The sequence below is a fragment of the Zeugodacus cucurbitae genome, chromosome 3 (genome assembly GCF_028554725.1).
Source record: "Zeugodacus cucurbitae isolate PBARC_wt_2022May chromosome 3, idZeuCucr1.2, whole genome shotgun sequence".
Lineage (NCBI taxonomy): Eukaryota > Metazoa > Arthropoda > Insecta > Diptera > Tephritidae > Zeugodacus > Zeugodacus cucurbitae.
This window is the reverse complement of record NC_071668.1, coordinates 28,646,327-28,667,707: the sequence shown is the minus strand read 5'-3', so window position 1 is coordinate 28,667,707 and position 21,381 is coordinate 28,646,327. Positions and strand designations below refer to the sequence as shown.

Sequence of the window (21,381 nt, the reverse complement as noted above, 5' to 3'; positions counted from 1 at the left end):
TATCAGGTTTTATATTAATAACCCCATATATTCCTTAGACTTTGTAAAAAACAAACGTGGCCACAAAGCGTCTGACATAAAAGTAATTATAGGCTTTAGTCGACTAAATCGATATTTTATCGATAATTCAACTAACTTCGAGAATTACCGTGCAAGTGCTGATGTTATAAATTTAAAATTAAGTACCATAAATTTAATTTCTACTGTCCAAAGTCTCAGAACGTCACATCGCAAGCATCACTGCGTGTCAAAACACAATGCCTTTTAAATGCTCCTTTATACCAAATAAATAGATATGATACCCAGGTGTTATCTACTTATATTTCATTTTACAAGACAGTTCGGGTCTATTGAAAGCCCACCACCACTGGTATGTATCGATGTGTGAAGTGAACTAAATATATGAAAGCTCTTAACCTACTATCATGAAGTTTTTGTTGTCTTTTTCAGTATTTTTTAATATTTTTTATTGAGCATAAGATATTGTTCGACTAACTCCTTACTGGCCTCTAATCAATACCGATTGGTAAATGTCTAATTGTAGATAATGTTTTATGAGTTTAGCCAACGATGAAAATCTTCTTTATGGGTGGAAGTCATAAATTATATAAATAAGCACAATAATGTTACCAAATTTTAGGTTGTCGCTTGTTTTTCGCTCGTCTTCGGTAGAAGCAGAAACAACAACAAGACACAAAATACCTTCACATAGTTCGCTTGACGTTATCATCTATGGTTTATGATCGCCGCCTTTATACGAGTATTTCGGACTAACGGTGCCACAGTATTGGAGTACTAATGTTTGATTGCCGATATAATGCCAATGTCTAACAAACCAAATTGTCGAAATAATGCCTTCTATTCTTCGATTTTATTCTTGTTTATGTGCGATTTCCTGTCCTACAAAAACAAAATTGTCAATTTATGAGACAATATTAATATTGTGAATTTTGTTGACGCGTGTTTCGACTGCTATAGGTTTTGGAAACCCACAAAATAGACTGAACTTTAGACCGTTATCTAATAAAATTGGAAAAAAGTTAGTTGATTTGGTTATTATGCAATAGTTCAGTTGTTGTCTAGGTGCCAATTAATTAAATGAAATTTTGTTTATGCTTAAGAAATTATTCTTCTTCGAAACTTTGGAAAATAACTATATTATTGACCAATTTGTGTAAGGGAATATTGACTATTTATTTCATTCATTCTCGTTCCGTAATGAGAAATATCTGCAATTATCATGAAATTAACTTCAAAGAAGATATGTTTACTATCATGTAATTATTCTCTTTCCTGAATATATTTACTCCATTATATAATTCACAACTGATTCTTAACAATAACACCCACCTCTTTTATATCACTGAACCTTACATCAAGTACAATTTGGAAACAATAAAATAATTATAATGATATTCTTGTGTAAGGTAAGAGTATAAAGTTCACATTGAATAATGAATGAAATTACCGTTTATGTTAATAACCGGGTACCCACGATGTATTAACAAAATAATATTTCATCTTAATCTACCCGGATCATCGTTATTCTCGAAAGCTAACTAGTTGTGACCGAACCTACTTTTTTTGACTTTAAATATATTATTAAAATTAGCTTAAACTTTAGTATTATCACAAACTGATTCATCTGAATGCATCGTCGATAATACAGCTGTATTATTTTACGTAACTTTCCGTAACATCCAAATACAGCCGAATATTGTCCCTGTGTCTTATTTGCTGCCATAACACTAGGGATGTGTGTTTAATCTTTTTACTATGTCAACAACGTTAAAATTCCACAGTAACAAATATTTAACAATAGGTGAGTAGTAAAAAGCTCTGCACACAGATGTTCCAGCCACTTCCTCGGTAAGAACCCTCCAATTGCTTTAATCCTCTTTTGCTCTAACTTTTTTCGCGCTTGTTATCTATTTTACTAATATTCATATATTTATAATACTGTTCAAAGGATATGCATTTTCGGCACAACAAATCCACCAATGCTTTCGACGTTATATACTGAGTAAGTCCAATGCAGTCATAATAAAGATAAAGCATATCAGTAATCAGTATTTGAGTTATTTGCAAAATCTCAAAAAACTCAGTTACTGGAAAAAAATTTCAACAGCTAAGATTTAAACATTACGGAACAGTTTAAATTTTTTGAATTTCACTTATTAAGAGAATTCTGTCTTCTGGTTTTAATGCTAAAGATTGAGTCAGATAGATCATGCGTGCTGGGATGAGAATCAAAATCAGGAGATATTCGGCAGAATGGCTCGTTTAAATTTGCACAAACTTCACGATTCATAAGTTTTACTAAGAATATTATGCCGAGCATTTTTCTACAACAAGTGAGTGTAGGTAGATTTATAAGTTTTAAACGATTAGTATATGGACAAAAAAATTGTTTTTGAATGGACTCTAGCTTATCAGAATGGGTATGGTAACTGGGATTCCATACCACAGAGGCATATTCCAATATAGTCCTTACCAATGTTGTAAAAAGAATTTTATTAATATACGGATGACACTAAATTCTTTAGATAACGTTTAACAAAGCTAAGACAACAATTTTAAAATATTCGCAGATTTAGCATGAAATGTCTAATAATTATTATAATTCGACTTGCCAGTGCAAGTACAATTCAGTGCATTTCTTCGTATGCAGAATATTTATCGAATTGTATCGAAACTTGCTTGTGTTTTATTATTTTTACTATTGTTGATGGTCTAAAGAGAGGCCCCCTCTTTACTTTGATAAAATTTCCCGTCTATATTATATAAAAGAAATAAATGTGTCTTTCATTCTAAAAGAAAAAATATTCGATCGAAATATTTGAGCAAAAGCTTGGAAAGTACCCCGAGGCACTTAAGCGTGATTAATTTAAGTGCCTTTCGCGCATAAGTGTCTCAAAAGTCCTTCGTGCTAGGAAGGTGAAAGAAAACAATTTATCCAATTTTTTTGGAAAGAAGACAATTAACCAAATAAACTGTTATCTGACCAAATATTTTATTGCGCGCACATTTCAACACATACAATTGTCATTGATATACAGTTATATTACTGTGCCAGTATTTACCAAATTCTTGTTATGCTAAGTTTAACTAGTGCTAAAGAGTATAGAATGTCTCTTGTTATTGCTTAAGACACTGCTTAGCTGACAGCGACATTGTTGTTGCATTGATTTTGCCTTTTTTCATTTTTATTTGGATTGAATAAAAATTTATTGCCGCCGAATATTGTTGCGTCGTATCAAAGAAATTTATTGCCGCGCTGAGTATTTTGACAATCGAATCGATCGTATCGGTGTGCTCATATTCCGGTAGATAAATGCTGTCTTGATGCGTAGCTTTGGAAGTGAGTAAGTGTGTACGTAAGCATGTAGACTATAGTACTAATTGAGTATATGCATTGTACTATCGAGTGTGTGTGTGGCTGTGTGCCGTTGTATTTTGGCTTGTACAGAATTGTGACTTTATTAATGCAATAAAAATTAACACACTGTCGCAGATAACTTCGATGACAACTGGACGAACTAAATAACGGACGGGGCAGATAAAGAACAAATAAACAATGGTACTCACCTGCTTTGTAGGAATTTGTGTGTGAGTATTTGTGAGCACGAGTGTGAACACGCCTGTGTAGGAGTAGTCACACACTCATACACACAGGAATGTAGTTATACTCCACAGGTGCACTAGTAGCTCGATGTCGATTTGACTTCATATATATATTTATATATGTATTTATAAAACAAAGTATATATTCGGTCAAGCCAACCGATAGAGTATCTGGGTAATTACCAATCGTATTTCTAGTATCAAAAATTATATTAACATCACGTACATCGAAAAGCAAAGGCAAAATGTATAATTGTGAATATTTATAGATTGCAAAATGATAAAACACTTACGGAAATAACCACATCGATTGAAACGAAAGATTGGGAAGAAGCGCTTGGATTTATTGTACAAGACTCAAAATATGTTTTTTTTTTGAGTGTGAGTAACAGTTATACTATGATTACAATAATTAAGAGGCTTTTCTTAACGAACTCATTGTATAGATATGCAGTTTAAGCCAACGCAAAAACTTGCCATGGCCAGCCGAGAGGCTAAATAATTTTTGTGTTGGCTAATGTAGTCTTCGAGCTTTTAAAACCACAGAAGCACATCCCTACACATTACTATGGCGGCAGTGTGAAGAAATTATTTGAATTACTACATATTGAACCAAATTCTGGAGCAAACCATCGCGAGTGTCATTCGCAAGTTACGAGTTGAAATGCTCGAACGAGTCATCGAAAAATGGACTCAACGAATGGACCATCCGACGCGTAGCCGCGGCCAACATTTGAAAGAGATAATCTTTAAAAAATATATGCCAAATAAGGTTCTTTCGAAAGATAATAAATTAAATTCGATTTTTTTTATTTTTTCTTTAAAAGGGAAGGGGATTTCAAAATTGATCACCCTATACATTTTAAAAGTACATACCAATGATTCTTATGCTGTGACATTAACGACGCGAACACACCATTTTTCTGGAGGATAAAACTGGTTAATACAGTGACCAGCGCTCAAGTTGGTCTTCTAAAACTGTAGTTTATGAAATAGTGAGGATCTATCTTGTTACCACATACATCTTGCCTCTCATTATTTGAGTGATCCTGGTAAACTTGTATGTATATCACTTTGTAGCAAATTTCTCCCAACATATTTCAGTGGTCTTGTACAGCAACTATTTTCTTTTTCCCAGCTCCAAAAAATGGCTCTCTAGAAGAGTAATTCACTTAAATATGTAGGTGAATATGTAGTTTTCGAAATGCAGGAGAGCAGTCCAGTCACATATTCATACTAAAATATCTAAAATCCAAAAACACTTTAGTTGCGAACGATTATACTAGCTGCTTTGGATCCGCTAAAACTTAAAGATAGTAGCGAATCGAAGAATCAACTGTTATAAATCTGGCAAACTATATACTGTCTATATAATCAGAATAAGAATATCAATATGAATGTAGCACAGTTTTGGGGGCTAGGAACTATAAACCCACGATTCCCTTATTTACTGAGGTATTACATCGCTCAGACTTAGCTAACTCATTATCTATAAATTGTAAACAGAATCCAAATATTTCTTTAATAGAATGTAATTAATGCGTCATTAAAAAAACAACGTCCTTTTTCGAATTTTGCATTATCTAATGACGCATTCTTTTAAATCCAAAAGACATGAATAAATTACTTCGACGATACAAAATCCCATGAGAAAAAGACCCACAGTTTCTTACATTAATATTTGTTATCGCAACAAATAACTCCCGATGAATTCCCAACATTATGATGAGACAATCCTTATTTTTAACCGCACATATACTCACAAACATACACGCACAGATAGTTTGCGGCGTGTACGCGTGGAAGAGTCGTGTACGACTCGATTATTTAACAACCATTGAAATTGCATGTACAGAAGCTGATTACATGAAACTGGGCTGGAACTAAATGCCAGTCACTGCAACGACAAACACGTTCGCATAAACATTCAGAAATTCATACGACAGCATCCTACGACCGGGATTTCACCGTGCAACGAGGTTATGCTTGCGAGCCGATGACGCCAACCACTGGCTTATCAGAAACATATTTGCATGTTGTTGTCGTTTTTAAATACATTGTAAGCAAAATATATAAATATACACAGTTCTTTTAGATAAACATTAGCGTATTTTCTGTTCAAAATTTCTTAGAACTTGGCAGCTGATAAGGTCACAGCAGTGGACATATAATATAGACATGTGTTCATATGTATGTATGTAATTAATCAAATTCATATACGAATATATACACATACATATGTATGTGTGTGTGCATGTGGACAAATTTTTATAAATCGTATTAAATACAAAAAAAAATCTTAGAATTCTTGACATATAGTAGTGCTCATAATATTATCCAAGTGCGAAATTCCCGTTAATCGAATATCAGAATATATTCGTAGGCTCTTCGGATATCACAGAGCATAAAAAGCAATAATTTTCTCTATGTGGATTTCTATGAATTGAGGATTATAGATACCAAAATCATAAATAAACAAGTAAGGAAGGGCTAAGTAACGAAAATCATCATAAATAGTATATGGGGACTGACGTAATTCCTAAACCGATTTCACTCGTTTTCACCACCAAGATACAATATATCGAAGATTATACGATCACTTAATTTAATATTACTTAGAAATAGGTATATAGGATCTGGGGGAAGTTATGACCCGATTTTTACCATTTCAGGTACAGAGAGAAACTGTTATAAGAAAAAAATTCAGAGGGAATGAATTACATTAAAATATCTGAGGGATTTACCTATATTTTCGGTGAAAAATTAACCTTAGGCACTGAGTTCTTCATGTTTGATATCAGGGGCCTTGAAAAGTCATGGTCCGATTTTGACAATATTTCCACAAGTGATGTCACAGCTCAAATACAGTATTTGTGTAAAGTTTTATTCCGCTAGCTTCATTGGTTCCTTATGAATACATTATAAAGTGAACGAATCAGATGGAATTCAAAATTGGGTTATATGGGAAGTAGACGTAGTTGTGAACCGATTTCGCCCATATTCCACCTGTGTCATCAGGGTGTCAAGAAAGTGTTATATACCGAATTTCATTGAAATCGGTCGAATAGTTCTTGAGATATGGTTTTTGACCCATAAGTGGGCGACGCCACGCCCATTTTCCATTTTGTAGAAAAATCTCAGTGCAGCTTTCTTCTGCCATTTCTTATGTAAAATTTGGTGTTTCTGACGTTTTTCGTTAGGGAGTTAACCCACTTTTAGTAATTTTCAACCTAACCTTTGTATGGGAGGTGGGCGTGGTTATTATCCGATTTCTTTCATTTTTGGACTGTATAAGGAAATGGCTAAAAGAAACGACTGCAGAAAGTTTGGCTTATATAGCTTTATTGGTTTGCGAGTTATATACAAAAAAACTTATTTGAGGGCGGGGTCACGCCCACTTTTCCAAAAAAATTACATCCAAATGTGCCCCTCCCTAATGGGATCCTATGTTCCAAATTTCATTTTCATAACTTTATTTATGGCTTAGTTATGACACTGTATAGGTTTTCGGTTTCCTCCATTTTGTGGGCGTGGCAGTGAACCGATTTTGCCCATTTTCGAAAGCAACCTCCTCAGGGTGCCAAGGAACATGTGTTCCAAGTTTCATTAAGATATCTTGATTTTTACTCAAGTTATCGCTTGCACGGACAGACGGACAGACGGACAGACGGACGGACAGACATCCGGATTTCAAATCTACTCGTCATCCTGATCATTTATGTATATATAACCCCATATCTAACTCTTATATTTCTTGGTGACACAAACAACCGTTATGTGAACAAAACTATGATACTCTGTGCAACAGGTTGCGAGAGTATAATTATTATTGGTTTGTTTTGTTTTGTTCTTTACTTATCCGAAAGATCATGAGTAAAAATTTTCACAAAAAAACCGAGTAATAAAAATGGTATTAGAAAAACTATGCCTATGACCCTTTCTAAATATGGTTATGCGGATAGATGAAAAAACGAATACTGAAGGGATATCCAAACTCTCCATAATATATTACAAGCAACGACTAATATTTTAGAAAATTCGGATATCCAAATCAGTACAAAAAGAATATTTACCGAATATTCACGTAATCCGCAATAATCTGATTGTTCGATTTATTAAAAAAAAAATACTAATAAACAGATGATGCGGATTTCATACGTATTAACTGTCAATCCATATAAACATCCAACATGCACTGGACTTAATGGATATTCCGTGTCGACATTCCGGTATTCGAATTTTCGAATAACCCCAGACTAATATAACAACAAATATTAAATAGAAATACTAAAGTTTGAGTTTAGAATACGCAGCTTGACACAAAGCCCCACCACAATAACTAATGGCAAGATCCAACTTTTAAGCTAACTAATCTTGAGTATTTTCCATATATAAATACATACATACATATGTATTTGATGAGCTTGAGCGCTGCAATGAACGCAAGTATATTTATACATGCGTAAGTATTATACAATTTTATTCTTATTCTTACTTAGCATAAGAACTTGCTTATCGCCAACATGAAAATATTTCGAAATATACATTTATAAACATAATACTACAATAAGCACAGCTTTTTTTAATTATTTATCACACATTGTGTCATACTTATGTATTTATAGAACTTTTTTGTTTCACAACTATTTTTCATACGCCAGTTAAATCACTGACTTCTTAGGCATATCTTGACTTAGAAGCTAGTCCGTAATTCAGTTTTTAGATTTATCAAGTATTCAAGATATGGAAAAAGTGTGTTCCATTGGAATTCCGCAATGTCAAATATTTGCACTCTTGCATAAATAAATAATAAAGAAGCAGCAAGCTCAATGTTATTTTTATACTCTCGAAACAAAAGTTGCTAAATACTCGGTTAAACGAGAAACATGAAGAAGACATATGTATGTAGAAAGAGTTAAAAATCAGTTGATCAGCATCAAATAGAGGTGTAATATCCGGTTTCTCAGTGTCGGAATTGTGCAAAAATTTTAATTTAAAAGTGTCCACTGTTTCGACTATTTCAAAAAATATGGCGAACATTTCGAAAAATATGAACTGCTGATACAAGAAGAAAACATTTCGTAGTGGCGAATTGGTCCATTTTGGAAGAATTTAGATGATAAAATATATGTACATATACTCTGCGTAGGAACCGCTTTAAGCAATTATAGCCGAATCCACCAGAGCGCGCACTCATTCCTCCTTTTTGCTCTCTCTTTTTAAAATATTGTACCTTCTCTATTTAGCACTGCAGCTCGTATTATTGTTCCCAGCAACAGATTGAAGAAGTCGCACGATAGTCGTTTGGTATCGAATGGCTCGGAGAGGTCCTTCCCGATCCTGACGGAGCTTTTGGTATTGCTCAACGTCAGCTTACACAGCCGTATTAGTTTTGCATGGATACCAAATTCATACATAGCGGCATAGATTTCGTGCTGTCGAAAGCAGCTTTAAAATCGACAAAGAGATGGTGTGTGTTGATTCTCTTTTCACGAGTCTTTTTCAAGATTTGGCGCATGGTGAAGATCTCAGTTTGTTGACGGTGGGCTTTAGTCTTTCACACAGTACGCTCGGTAGAGCCTTATACGAGATATTTTTATGGATTGGGAAGAGCATACTATGATTCCAATCGTCAGGCATGCTTCTTCCGGCCATGTTCTACAAAGAAGTTTATGCATGCACCTTATCAGTTCTTCGCCGCCCTATTTGAATAGCTCGTCCGGTAATCCATCGGCCCCGCCGCTTTGTTGTTCTTCAGGCGGATAATTGCTGTTCGAATTTCTTCGTGGTCCGGTAATGGAACATCTATCTGTTCCATCGTCATCGATTGGGGAATCGGGTTCACCATGCACTGATGTTGTACTTTTACTGCCATTCATCAGGTCGGAGAAGTGTTCCCTCCAGTTCTAGTATGCCTTGGACATCGGTTACCAGATTACCTCCTTGGTCTTTACATGTGCATGCTCCGGTCTTGGACCTTCGTTAAGTCGCTTCATTTTTTCATAAAATTTTCGAGCATTACCCTTGTCGGTCAGCTTTTCATACTCACGCATTTCGCCCTCTTTCGTTTTACGTCTGTAAATGCGTCTCGCTTCCCTCTTCAACTCTCGATATTTATCCCACCCCGAACGTGTTGTGGTCGATCGCAACGTTTCGAGTTAGGGAGTATGTTTTCTCTCCACTACGGAACGACAATTCTTATCGTACCAACTGGTTTTTTGGCTACAGCGGTGTGCAATGAATTTGACACGCCGTTCCACAGCTCCCTTATATCGAGATGGTGATGAGTGCTTCCAGAGAGAAGGAGTTCAAGTCGAGTAGAAAATTGCTTGGCAATCTGTTGCGATTGCAGCTTTTCTTCCGCAAAACCTTTCTCTCGAAAACTCCTAGTGTCGTCTCATCAGATGTTGACATCGTCCACGTTTCTGCACCATAAAGTAGGACGGGAATGATGAGGGACTTGTAGAGTTTAGTTTTTATTCGTCGAGAGAAGACTTTACTTTTCAATTACCTACTCAGTCCATAGTAGCACCTGTTGGCAAGAGTGATTCTGTGTTGGATTTCAAAGCTGACATTATTATCGGTGTTGATACTGAAATTATCTACAACTTCAAAGTTATGACTGTCAACAGTGACGTGGGAGCCAAGACGCGAATGCGCTGACTGTTTGTTTGATGACAGGAGATATTTCGTCTTGTCCTCGTTCACCACCAGACCCATGTGCCTCGCTTCCCTATCCAGTCTGGAAAAAGCAGAACTAACGGCGCGGGTGTTGTTTCCAATGATATCGATATCACCGGCATACTCCAGCAGTTGTACACTCTTATAGAAAATTGTACCTTCTCTATTTAGCTCTACCAGCTAATGGTCCGAGTCAATATTTGGTTCTCGGAGCGTACGTACGTCTAAACAACATGAGGGTCTTGGTTACGCGTGCTTCGATCAGGAGACAGCCATGTTGCTTGATGAATTTTCTTGTGCTGGATTCTGGTACTACAGATAACCATAATTCGGGCCCCAGCGAAGTCGATGAGCCTCAGTCCGTTTGGCGATGTTTCTTCATGGAGGCTGAATTTTCCGACTGTTGTGCCAAAGACACCTTCTTTATCCACCCTAGCGTTGAAATCGCCAAGCACGATTTTGACATAGTGGCGGGGGCAGCGATCGTAGGTGCGTTCTAGGCGCTCATAGAAAGCATCTTTGGTCACATCGTCCTTCTCTTCCGTTGGGGCGTGGGCGCAAATCAGCGATATGTTGAAGAACCTCGCTTGGATGCGGATTGTGGCTAGACGTTCATCCATAAATACCTCTAAATGGGTACTCGATTTAACGAAAAATCGATGTAACGAACAGGCCTGACAATTAATGTGTTCGTTATTTCGGAAAACTACAATATGTATCTGTTTTATTTTTGACAATACTCGGCACATTCAATGGCAAACATTTTAAAAGACGCTTAAAAGCGAAAAATTGCAAACAATTTTGTTGGCATTTAAGCGGGAAAGGCACTTAAGCGGAGGCTCTTAATCGAGGTATTTTATATGTAAATTTATAGAAAAAACAACGATGCCCCAAAATATTGTCACTTAAGCGGGAAAGGCACTAAACGGAGGGGCACATAAGCGGAACCGTTGTATTATATTTAGAAGCAAGTGTTTATATATCTTAAATGAGTTATATGAAAATCTCAATAAAAAATAAACCACATCAAGTCAACATTCATTTTATGAAGAGAAGCTTTTTTAATTTTTTTTTTAAATTTCACTTTTTTCTTATATAAGTATATATTATATGCATAAGCATAATATGACAATTAAATAAAAAAATTATGACCACATCCTAAATACTTTGAACATTATCAGTTTAATTACCGCTTGGAACTAAATTACGTCAATCACTACACATGAATTCATCATATCATACCACTGCCAAGTGTCGTTATGCCAGACACATCCGCTTGGTGTTTGCTTATTTAGAAAGTGGTTATTGTTCAATTTAATATACTTAATTCACAAATATGTAGGCTATACACTAACCTTGCGTTTATTTCGAAATTTCTTATGTAATTCCAAACCAAAGAACCAAGACAAGCTCGAGCTGTGGTTACAAATTCACGCGCTCTACTTTCATATTTACTTTTTGGAGATATTGTTTGGACATTTGTTAATTTTTGACATTAGTGCGTTACCATTTGATGACAAAAATATCGTTGAAGGTTCAAAATAGCGCTTTCAGTGCGAAACTTCTTAAAACCGCGTTATGTAGATATTTGTGACAACAATCCGACTTCGTAAAGGAGAATAATTAAGGAAGAGTTGAATTCTCAATTAGTAGTATGTTAGTATATGATATGAAAGAGCTAAATCTTAGTAATATAATATATTATTGGTTTTGTAGATAAATATTTTGCTCTTTAGACTTACCTTGATTGAGTCTGCGTGCAGTCGCCTTGGATCGCATAATTATATCGAATAATGATGACATATAATCCTTTTCTCGTACACTAGTACTCGCTTGGAATTTTCCCTTTCTCATTAATATTTTCGATTTTGTTATTTAGTCAATTAGTTAACAAGTCCACGCTTTTGTTGCTTCTGCAATAGCAATTATTTTAACTTAGCTGGATGCTATTTAAATTTAATTTACTTGAAATAATAATATATGTTTTAATTCGATATTGGGAAACTCCTTTTAAGCCGCCTTAAAGTCGGGTAATAAAAAATCAATTTCTAAACAAATCCGTCTTACCGTTTTTATTTCGAGAAAAAGCGTGTAAGAGAAATTTTGGTCAAACGATTTACAAAATTTTTCAATAGATACATTATTTGTCGATGACGCTAAGAAGAAAATGTAAGGAAGATTTCAAACTACTCTCAATCTATCCTTCCGGGCTCCAGCAAGCTTAGTGTTGAAAACATGAAGAAATTACATGTAATTGTATTTTGTTATCACTTGTTTTACATACATATATTAATTATTTCTGGAATAAAAAATAAAAATAAAAATTATTTAACAAATCAAAACAGATTTTAAATTTTTTCCTTATATGGGAAAGATTGTAAAATGTTTGCGAAACTTAGTATCTGTAGAACATGCGTAAGGTAAACACGTATATATACTGTCTCATTGTTCTCATTGGCAAGATATTAGATATTCTTCAGCAAAACTTGAACTAAGAATGAAGTTCTATTATTTAAGAATAAGACAATATCTCTGAACACTGTTCTAAAGGATTTTTCATGACCAATTTCATCAACAAAAATATAGTTTTGCTATATATGTACATGTAAATATATAAGGTTCTAGATCCATCTATATAACATGTCTTTCGGCTATAAAATTGTTCTTATTTTTTTTTTATTTTAAATAATCCAACTAAACCCCTGATAGTAAAATGTATGTAATTCCTTCCGAATAAGTGCCCGTAATCTTCACCTTGAATGTGGCAGCAATGTCGCCATAAAGCTCAAAAAACTTTCGAATTCCAGAAGAACATACGAAGCCCTTGCAAAAAACTCAAGCAAAAGTCGCAAAATTTATTTCTGAATTTGCAACACCGACCCAACGACACAGTCACTCGGCTGTCAAGCTCTTCGCGTCATTATGCACATTCGCACCAAGCGTTTAGCAGCACTTTTGTCTGAGTATTTGGTATGTTTGTATTGTTGTTGTTGTTTTTAATGCACCCGCAAGTGTTTTTCGACTTTATTTGCATTTTTCGGTTTTCAATTCACTTAGCCAAGTAGCCCGACCAGTACTGGCACAAACCGAAACACAAGCGCACACACACACACGAAATAAAACGGGCAGCAGCGTTAAATCATTGCACCGGCACTTTTTGCGAGCAACACCAGCTCTAACGGCAATGGCACCTGTTTCCCTTGAAGCACCTCAGACGCGACTGACGCAAAACTTCTTCGGCGAGCGCCCCCAACAAACAACAAACAAACTAACTAAAAAACCAAAACACAAAAAACAACAAAAAGCACAAAAACAAAGCAGAAACGCAAACGAAGAGACACAACTTGTGGCGACCGTTGAAGTGGAGGAGGAGGTGGAGGGTGAGGAGGCTAGAACAAAAACACACTGACAGCACGCAAAACAAAAGCAAAAAGCACAACTGCAAAAGTCAGTGAAAAGGCAAAATGACCCGCGTGGTGCTGCGCGAATAGATGAATGAGCGGACCGAATGACTGACTAACGAACTGACTGACTGAGTGAGCGGCTGAGTGGCAGTGCGTTTGAACTATGGTGGAAGGCCAAGAGCCCAAGTGGCTGACTGGCTGACTGACTGGCTAGCTGAATGTCTAGCCACAGTGCCGCACAGCGTAAGGTGGCAACAACAACAAAATTCAAATAAACCGTGTGACCGCGAACGCGACGCCGCTCTAAGGACAATTGACACAATCGTCAGCGCCAGCACCACCACCCCACGCAACGCTAGTCGCAACAACTAGCTGAGCGGCTTGACTAACAATCTTTGACGATTAGCCGTTAGCGTCAGCGTTGGAATGGCGCGTGTGACCCACGTGGGGCAGCTGCCGACAAGAGTTTCGTCGCGAAGTTCAGCCCTTCTAGTAATGGATGATGATGTGGGCTTTATGCAAATGGAGTCACGCAAGCTGAAACGCGGACGATTACCATACAGATACTTTGAATATGAAATACACACATGTGCTCTTTATGCAGCTCACCTGCGCTGGACTCACATGCATGGCTCTGGCTCTCTAAGTATGCCAGCATGGCAATGTGTCCGCTCATTGTGGCCTAACATTCACCAAAAATATTCATGAGTTAGTGACTTTGTCGACAGGCAACAGTTGCTAACACCACTGACATCTATTCTAAAACCATACCGTGTACATAATTAACTCACCCTCAGCGCCGCCTGAGCCTGAAAACTGGAACAGCGTAATCTCGCATAATTATGAGTATTTCACCCTAAACTTTCAGAGTTTGTAAACTGCGCATAAACTCACACCACTTTCGGTCACACTTTGACTTCCCGATAATTATAATAATTCAGTAATTCAGTATTGTGCAGGTGTTTGATGTTATAAATAAAATTGTTTCAATTTTTAATGCTTGAAGATCGCTCAAAGACACTTTTTCCACTCAAGACTGATATGCTTACCCATTTTAAAATGCATTCCAATTTATATTATTTTAAAATAACTGTAATAATTGTTTTGAACGATCAAATTAAGTGCCTAAGGAAAAATATTTTAGATCAAATATTCATCATATATTGACTCGAAAAAAAATAGTTGTAAAAAAATTAAGAGTCCTTCGTTCATTAATTATATAATGTTATTTCAAAAAGTTGAGCAAAATTTTAACGAAATCGTTCATAACTTTTTGAGTTATCGTGTCCATCGACTTAAAAAATTTAGTTTTGAGTCTTAAATTGAAACGAACATGGCCTGATGGGCGGAATTTCTAAAGGGGCTATCTCTTAGAATTATGCTCGTATTTAAGGCAAAACAAAATTTGTTTTTAAAATTTTCAAATTTTGAAACCCATCTAACTCCATAATCAGCTATTATCAGCAATTATCATACCTTCTAACATACCAGCATAGAATTAAAAACTGTATTTATCCTGTATCAGTCATCCACAACCATACTTATGGCTTTATACCATCCTTTATATATATATATATATATATATATATATATACATATATACCTTTTCGTGAAACAATATTCACGAGATGGCTCTGGGATTGTATCAAAGCTATTCAATTGTATACCAAATAATGAATAGCCTGTACTTATATGTAAAGTAAAGGCTGTAAAGAGAGATCTAAACTATTGGAACGCACCTAAATTTATATCTGACTAATTTCTTTTCCCTCGATAGATTCTAAAACCATTAACAAATAGATGACTTCAGTTAAACACACAAAAACATATATCTATGAGAACCCATCACTATTATAATATAATGTATTGCCCGAAACATCTTGTGAGCAATTTTACCTCTCCAGTACGACGTTCGCTACATCTACAAGCTGTTTATTATTAACACGCCCTCATTTTGCGGCGGAAGCAGGCCTAGTCGCTGCTTCACATGTTCCACTGTTCCATTGAAAATTATGCGTAATTCGTTCTTATTATAACACAATTTCTGAAAAGAAAATAAAATATTGGAAAATTTAGAGCACATCATTGCAATTAGTGAGGAAATGCGCTTTGCGCGAAATTTTATGGCCGAAAAATCGCTGCGATCATTTGCAGCAGTCGTCGTAGCTTCCCGCATTCACATTCTAGAGAATTTGAATTTTATTACATCTATCAGACGCATTGCCCCAGACTCGGCACGTGCGGCGTTTTAATTTTACTATTGTTTTGATCTTCTTCACGGCTCATAATTTTATTGTATTGATTAATACTTTTTATGTGCGAAAATATAGCCAACGGCCTATTGGCCCAATGGCATAACCTGCGTGGAAAGGCAATAAAATTACTATGAAAGTATAAATGAGCTACTATGAGGCACAAATGAAGAAGCTTCGATGTGCCGAAGTTAAATGTGAAGTGCCGTCATGATTTTTGTACGAATATGGTACTTTTTAAAATTTTACCGAAATTTTGAGGATTGAATTGCTTGAAGCATTTTGCCTTTCATTTCGTTCACATTTCCGATTTACAATTATATTACCTATGCGTTAAGTCTTTGTATTCATTTCATACATGACCGGTTACTTATAGGGACAATTCGAAATAGATCGCTTTGCATCCGAAAGCAACCGTTTGTTAAAGATCTGTGGATCAGTTAAGATCAGTGGATAGGATTTGTGCAAACAAATGTAGAACATGAATACGTTTGGTTATGTGTATACCTTACCTTCTTGTACATAATGTACATCCGAATTAAGCCCTTTCTTACTTGTTATATATAATATAATACGATAAGTCCAGCGCTCTTTTGGATCACAGTGGCACATCGAGCATCTTAGGTGGTATAGCGATTTTTTGCAGGAATGGCCGAATGACTTTTAACACACATTTTTCTGCGGGCCGAAAAACTGTAAGATAGTTGGAATTTATATGTTTCTTTAAAATCTAATAATGGATCTCTCATGTTAATCACATAAAGCAATATCTTCGTAACAAATATTTCTGAGAGATGACGCTGAGCTGAGCTCTCAAATTCTATTTGTAATATATTCTAACGGATAAAAGAAATGTAAGACTAATGAGCGGCTGTCAATTGAGAGGCCTGATCAAGCGCGTCGGCAAACATACATAGATATAATATAGTATTTCTAGTACTTCAGCAACAGGTGAATATATAATTTAAAACGTTTTATTGAATTATGTTTTTTTTTAATACGCTTCAGAAAAATTATTGTTAATTTTAAGTACATATTTGTATATGTATTTTGAATATTTAATTTTCAATCCACATAATTTTTCCAATTTTTCCCCAACCAAACAAGTGAGCAAATCAAGTTTTCGCATTCTTCAATATTTAATTGAAAAGTAATGAAACGCAAATATCCATATTGTAGAAATCTCAAATTACATTCGAATTTTCCATTAAATATTAGCACTTAATTTGACGCTAAATTCAAGGTAATTGTGCAAGCGTTTGTGTGTGTAGTGCTCCGAAAGCAACTATGCCTACATAGATGCGCCAACACAATCTCAAATGCATATTTAAATCAATAATTAATTTCATTCCAATTCAAGGCATTGCAAATTTATCTAAACGCAGTTGTGGCATTTGTCCGACCGTCCGTTCGTCCGTGACTCAATTTGTGAGAATCCCATTGTAAAATGCCCACCCACCAACCCACTGCTCATGCTGAGCGCAGGCTAAAGCAAATTCATTTACCGAACAAATACAGAAGTGAAAATACAACAAAAATAAAGTAATCAGGCTATAAATACACACACACACATATACAATCTCGTAAATGTGCATTTTTGTGCTGAAAACTGAAAATAATCAGGAAAATGTGATGAAAACTTCAAGCAAGCGACGGGTCGGGGGGAGGCGCCAGTAAAGCAGAGTCTGAAAGTTATGCCACACAAATTCAGATAATGAAATATTAAATTTTTATTATTTATCTTGAACCGCAGTTTCACTGCGACTGACGGATCTGGCTGCTTTTTGCTTGTTGTTGCTTTTATTATTGTACCCGAATGCTACAACTCGAAATGACGCTAGTAATTTGCAGGCACTGTTGTAATAGAAATTACAACACTATCGTCGTTTTTGTTGTTGTTATACATGGCAAAATGAATGGAAATTTTCAGCAAGTGTAAAGGCGCCACTTACACCGCCCCCTTTGGCGAACAAACAAAAACACTGGAATTTTATCATCAACTAAAGTGTGTTTCTTGTAAAGGGAAAATAACAACAATACGAGTACTAGATAAAGCAGCCACCTACTCAATACACACAAAAATAGCACAACAACAACTAACCAGCCAAGTTGTTACAGCGCGCCATTAGAAGTGATGGACATCCTGTTTCACAAAAGCGCAGCCATCCCCAACCGCGCGCCACAATCAAGTGCTTCCACTAGCACTTGTCTGTATGTGTGCACACACACCAAAAGCGCGCTGCCACTACACCCCCAATGGCGCACACCACCACTACGCTCAAATGCTGTCTTTTGACTGGCGGGCATGGGTCGGTCGATCGGACGCTTATCTCTCAGAATTATCTCAGCGTGTGCGCTGCTGCTCGTCGTTGTTGTCGACAATCGCTTATGTCTGTCATTCGTCTGTCATCAACACTACCACAACCACCAACGCAATTACTTACGGCAGCAGAAGTAGCAGCAATAACAACAACATGCAAGCATGTCCATAATAATATACAGAACAACAACAAAGTCAGAGCGCGTCGTGCCAAACGCTCACCCACAACGAAGCGCAGAAACGTACGAAGTAGCTAGCCAGCGAGCGCGCGGCAGCAAAGAGTGAGCGCGCTTTTACGCGTTTGCGCAGTAACGATGCGGAGGTGGAGCCAAAATCAGTGACAACATACCAACACATGCGTACAATGGTTTCAGTGCGAGTGGAATTATGAAGTAATAAATATGAGAGCGGCAAGTGCGAGATTTATTAAGAACAGCGTGGCGCTTGCAATTCGCCTGAAGTGCGGCGAAATGGTAATAAACAGTAGCAACTACGCAAATTTCAATTACTTTGTCGCTGATTTAAGTATATTTTTGCAATATACGCGGCTAATGAAGTGTGTTAAGAGGACAACTACCGCAGACGCGCCAGCTATGCGCCGCACTCTCTACCACTCTTCCTTAGAATAGGACCTTGATTCTGGCGGAAGGGCCACAAGGTCAGACCGCCACTTCATTTAGTTCATCATTCCTTTGGCAGTGGTGAGCAGGTCCTCGAAAATGTCTGGCGCTATACAATTTAAACGAAAATTACAGAAAGCAAAGGATTACGCGTCTCAGCGCTCTGATATCGATACACCGTCGGCAAACACCACCAACTACAGCATTTGTACAACAAATGAAAAGTGAAAAGCTTAGTACAGAAAAATGTGAGTGGTGTAGCGATAAACTGGAGGCGTGGCATCAGACGCTGTCTTGCGTGTTCGTCACTGTCTTATCATATCTACCAATGGTGGCTGAAGTGATAATTCACACATCGCTAGGAGCGAAGCGGACGCGCGTTGCGTGCCGCGTCAACGCGTTGACCAATGACTAAGCAAGACCGTAGCAGGCGAAAGCATTGCATGTACAACGCGTGCATAAGATATATAACTATATATGTATGTGTGTGTATGCGAGCGCACGTACGTCTACATGGAGACCGCATTTTCAACCAACTGCCCGCGCCGTCTGCGGTTGAAGTGAATAAACATCTTTAGAAACTGTCAAAGAAATAAAATTTTAAGCACAAGTAAATTGATTTTTCAGCCGCCAATAACTACTGTTCAGTTGATGTCTATAAAATGCAAGCGCGCATGCATGAATGTGTGTGTGTGTGTCCAGCTATAAAGCGCAGCAACAGCAACTAAAAGCTAAATGCGAATTTGCTACAAGCGCGTAAACAAACGAACAGTGTTTCATTATGATTTCTTTTTCGCGCTTATTGTTGTTGCAGTTGTTGTCGTTTACGCTTGTCTTTTGTCTACAGCGTGCACTGCACGGTCTGTTTATGTCTTCATTTGGTCAAAAGTTATGACACTCGATGCACAGCTTTATGCCGCGCAAAAACCACGCACGCAAATATACAAACGCGCAAAGCAGCAAAACAGTCTCGGCGATCTTGCGCGCAGGCTGTGTCATTGGAATGGTCTTTGCCTCGAAATGGTGACGCGCGGGCTACAAGCGCTTATGTCCACTGCGCTTGCTTTTAAGCTCATTTATACACTTATGTATATATACATATACATGTGAATATTTATTTGTTTTCCATTATGCTCTGCTCATCGTAGCCCCAAACTCCCGCCGCACCACTCTCGTCCGTTGGCTCCTTCGTCGCAGTGTTGACAATACGAACTCGTAAAAAGTGGCTCATAAACAAATTTATGATCTTCGACACGGTAATCAGGAGCAAATGACTGTGCGCAGCTACTTCATGCTACAGAAACTACACAGCACTCAACTTAACTAAACAGCAGTGAAGTTAACTGCATTGCACTCTATTGAACTGCACTGTGCACGGGCTATAAAGTGTGAACAACGAGTGAACACCAGCCAAGCCATTGTGTTTGCGTACAGGCAGGCGAGTACATACATATACGAGTACGATCATATACATACATGTGTAAGAAACTGCGGGTGCATTTCGCACTTGCTGACAAGGACAAAGACAGTGGGCAGGCAAAGTGGTTTTGAAATTGAAATTACGTATATTTCCATTATATTATGAAACTTGGTCGGGTGAAAGTTTAATTTGATTTAATTCTGAAGGACCATCTGCTTTGGAAAGTCAAATGATCTCCTCCTACTCCTACTCAGACAAAAATAAGCCAATAGAACCAGCAAATGCTAAAGTGCGCATCCAGATAAGCTCAATTCGAAATACAGATGGTATCCTACATAACCGACATCCTGTAAGCAAAATTAAACCCAAACCCCGTCTTACAACAATCGCTTGTAAATCTTCCTCTATATACTTTAAGCATCGATTTCTTTCCACGTTTAAATAATCCTAAAAAAAATAATTCTTATAAAAACATGAAATTTAGTGAGTCATTTTAACTATCCCTGGCGGTTAGGCTGAATTCTATCGCGTATGCGCCCCATATTAACCATTGTTAAATTTATTTTCCAAATTTCATCTTCGTTTCCTTAAATATGGCCAATCCAATGTCTATCTCATTAAAAATTCAATAATAGGTTTCAATATGTTCGATTTTTCCTCCTTCGCTCCCCTGACATTTATTTTAATTTGTGCCGAGTTCAAGACTTTCAAGTAACCATAGTATTTATATAAGAATGTGTCACTGTACCATAGTAGAATCCAAACGATCCAAACAAAAGCAAAAACAAACTAGGCCTTACTCCTTGTCACATTGTAGTAGTTTCCATTCAAAATTGTTTGTTTACACAGTGAGCGCGCAATGAGCGAAGAAGTTGCAATGACATACCCACCTATAGACTACACTTGCGGGTACACCGAATGCAGTTACTTGGCTATTGATGGCTAGTAGCAAGTGGTTGTCAAAACGCCATTGTCGTTGGACACACAGCACCAGGGACGCAAAAATTTTTCACAAAACGACCACTGACCAGACGGAAGGATGGAACAAGAACATGAACAT

At 36.9% G+C, this 21,381-nt stretch overlaps 2 protein-coding genes across 3 annotated transcripts in view; one reads left to right on the top strand and one right to left on the bottom strand.

The window, feature by feature from the left end:
• LOC105212892 (transcription factor hamlet) overlaps positions 1 to 13,526 on the bottom strand; it is a 68,574-nt gene extending 55,048 nt beyond the window's left edge. Inside the window, exons 1-2 of one of the 2 annotated variants that reach the window (XM_054226802.1) lie at positions 13,060 to 13,526; positions 12,048 to 12,604 (exon numbers count right to left, since the gene is read on the bottom strand). In XM_054226802.1, coding sequence (XP_054082777.1) covers positions 12,048 to 12,159 — 112 coding nt within the window. In that variant the 5' untranslated portion in view covers positions 12,160 to 12,604; positions 13,060 to 13,526. The remainder of the gene's footprint in view (positions 1 to 12,047; positions 12,605 to 13,059) is intronic. The other variant, XM_011185232.3, reaches the window with a different exon arrangement.
• Positions 1 to 21,381, top strand: part of LOC105212879 (dynein axonemal heavy chain 7) — a 370,911-nt gene that overhangs the window by 161,375 nt on the left and 188,155 nt on the right. The gene's annotated exons all lie outside the window — the stretch shown is intronic.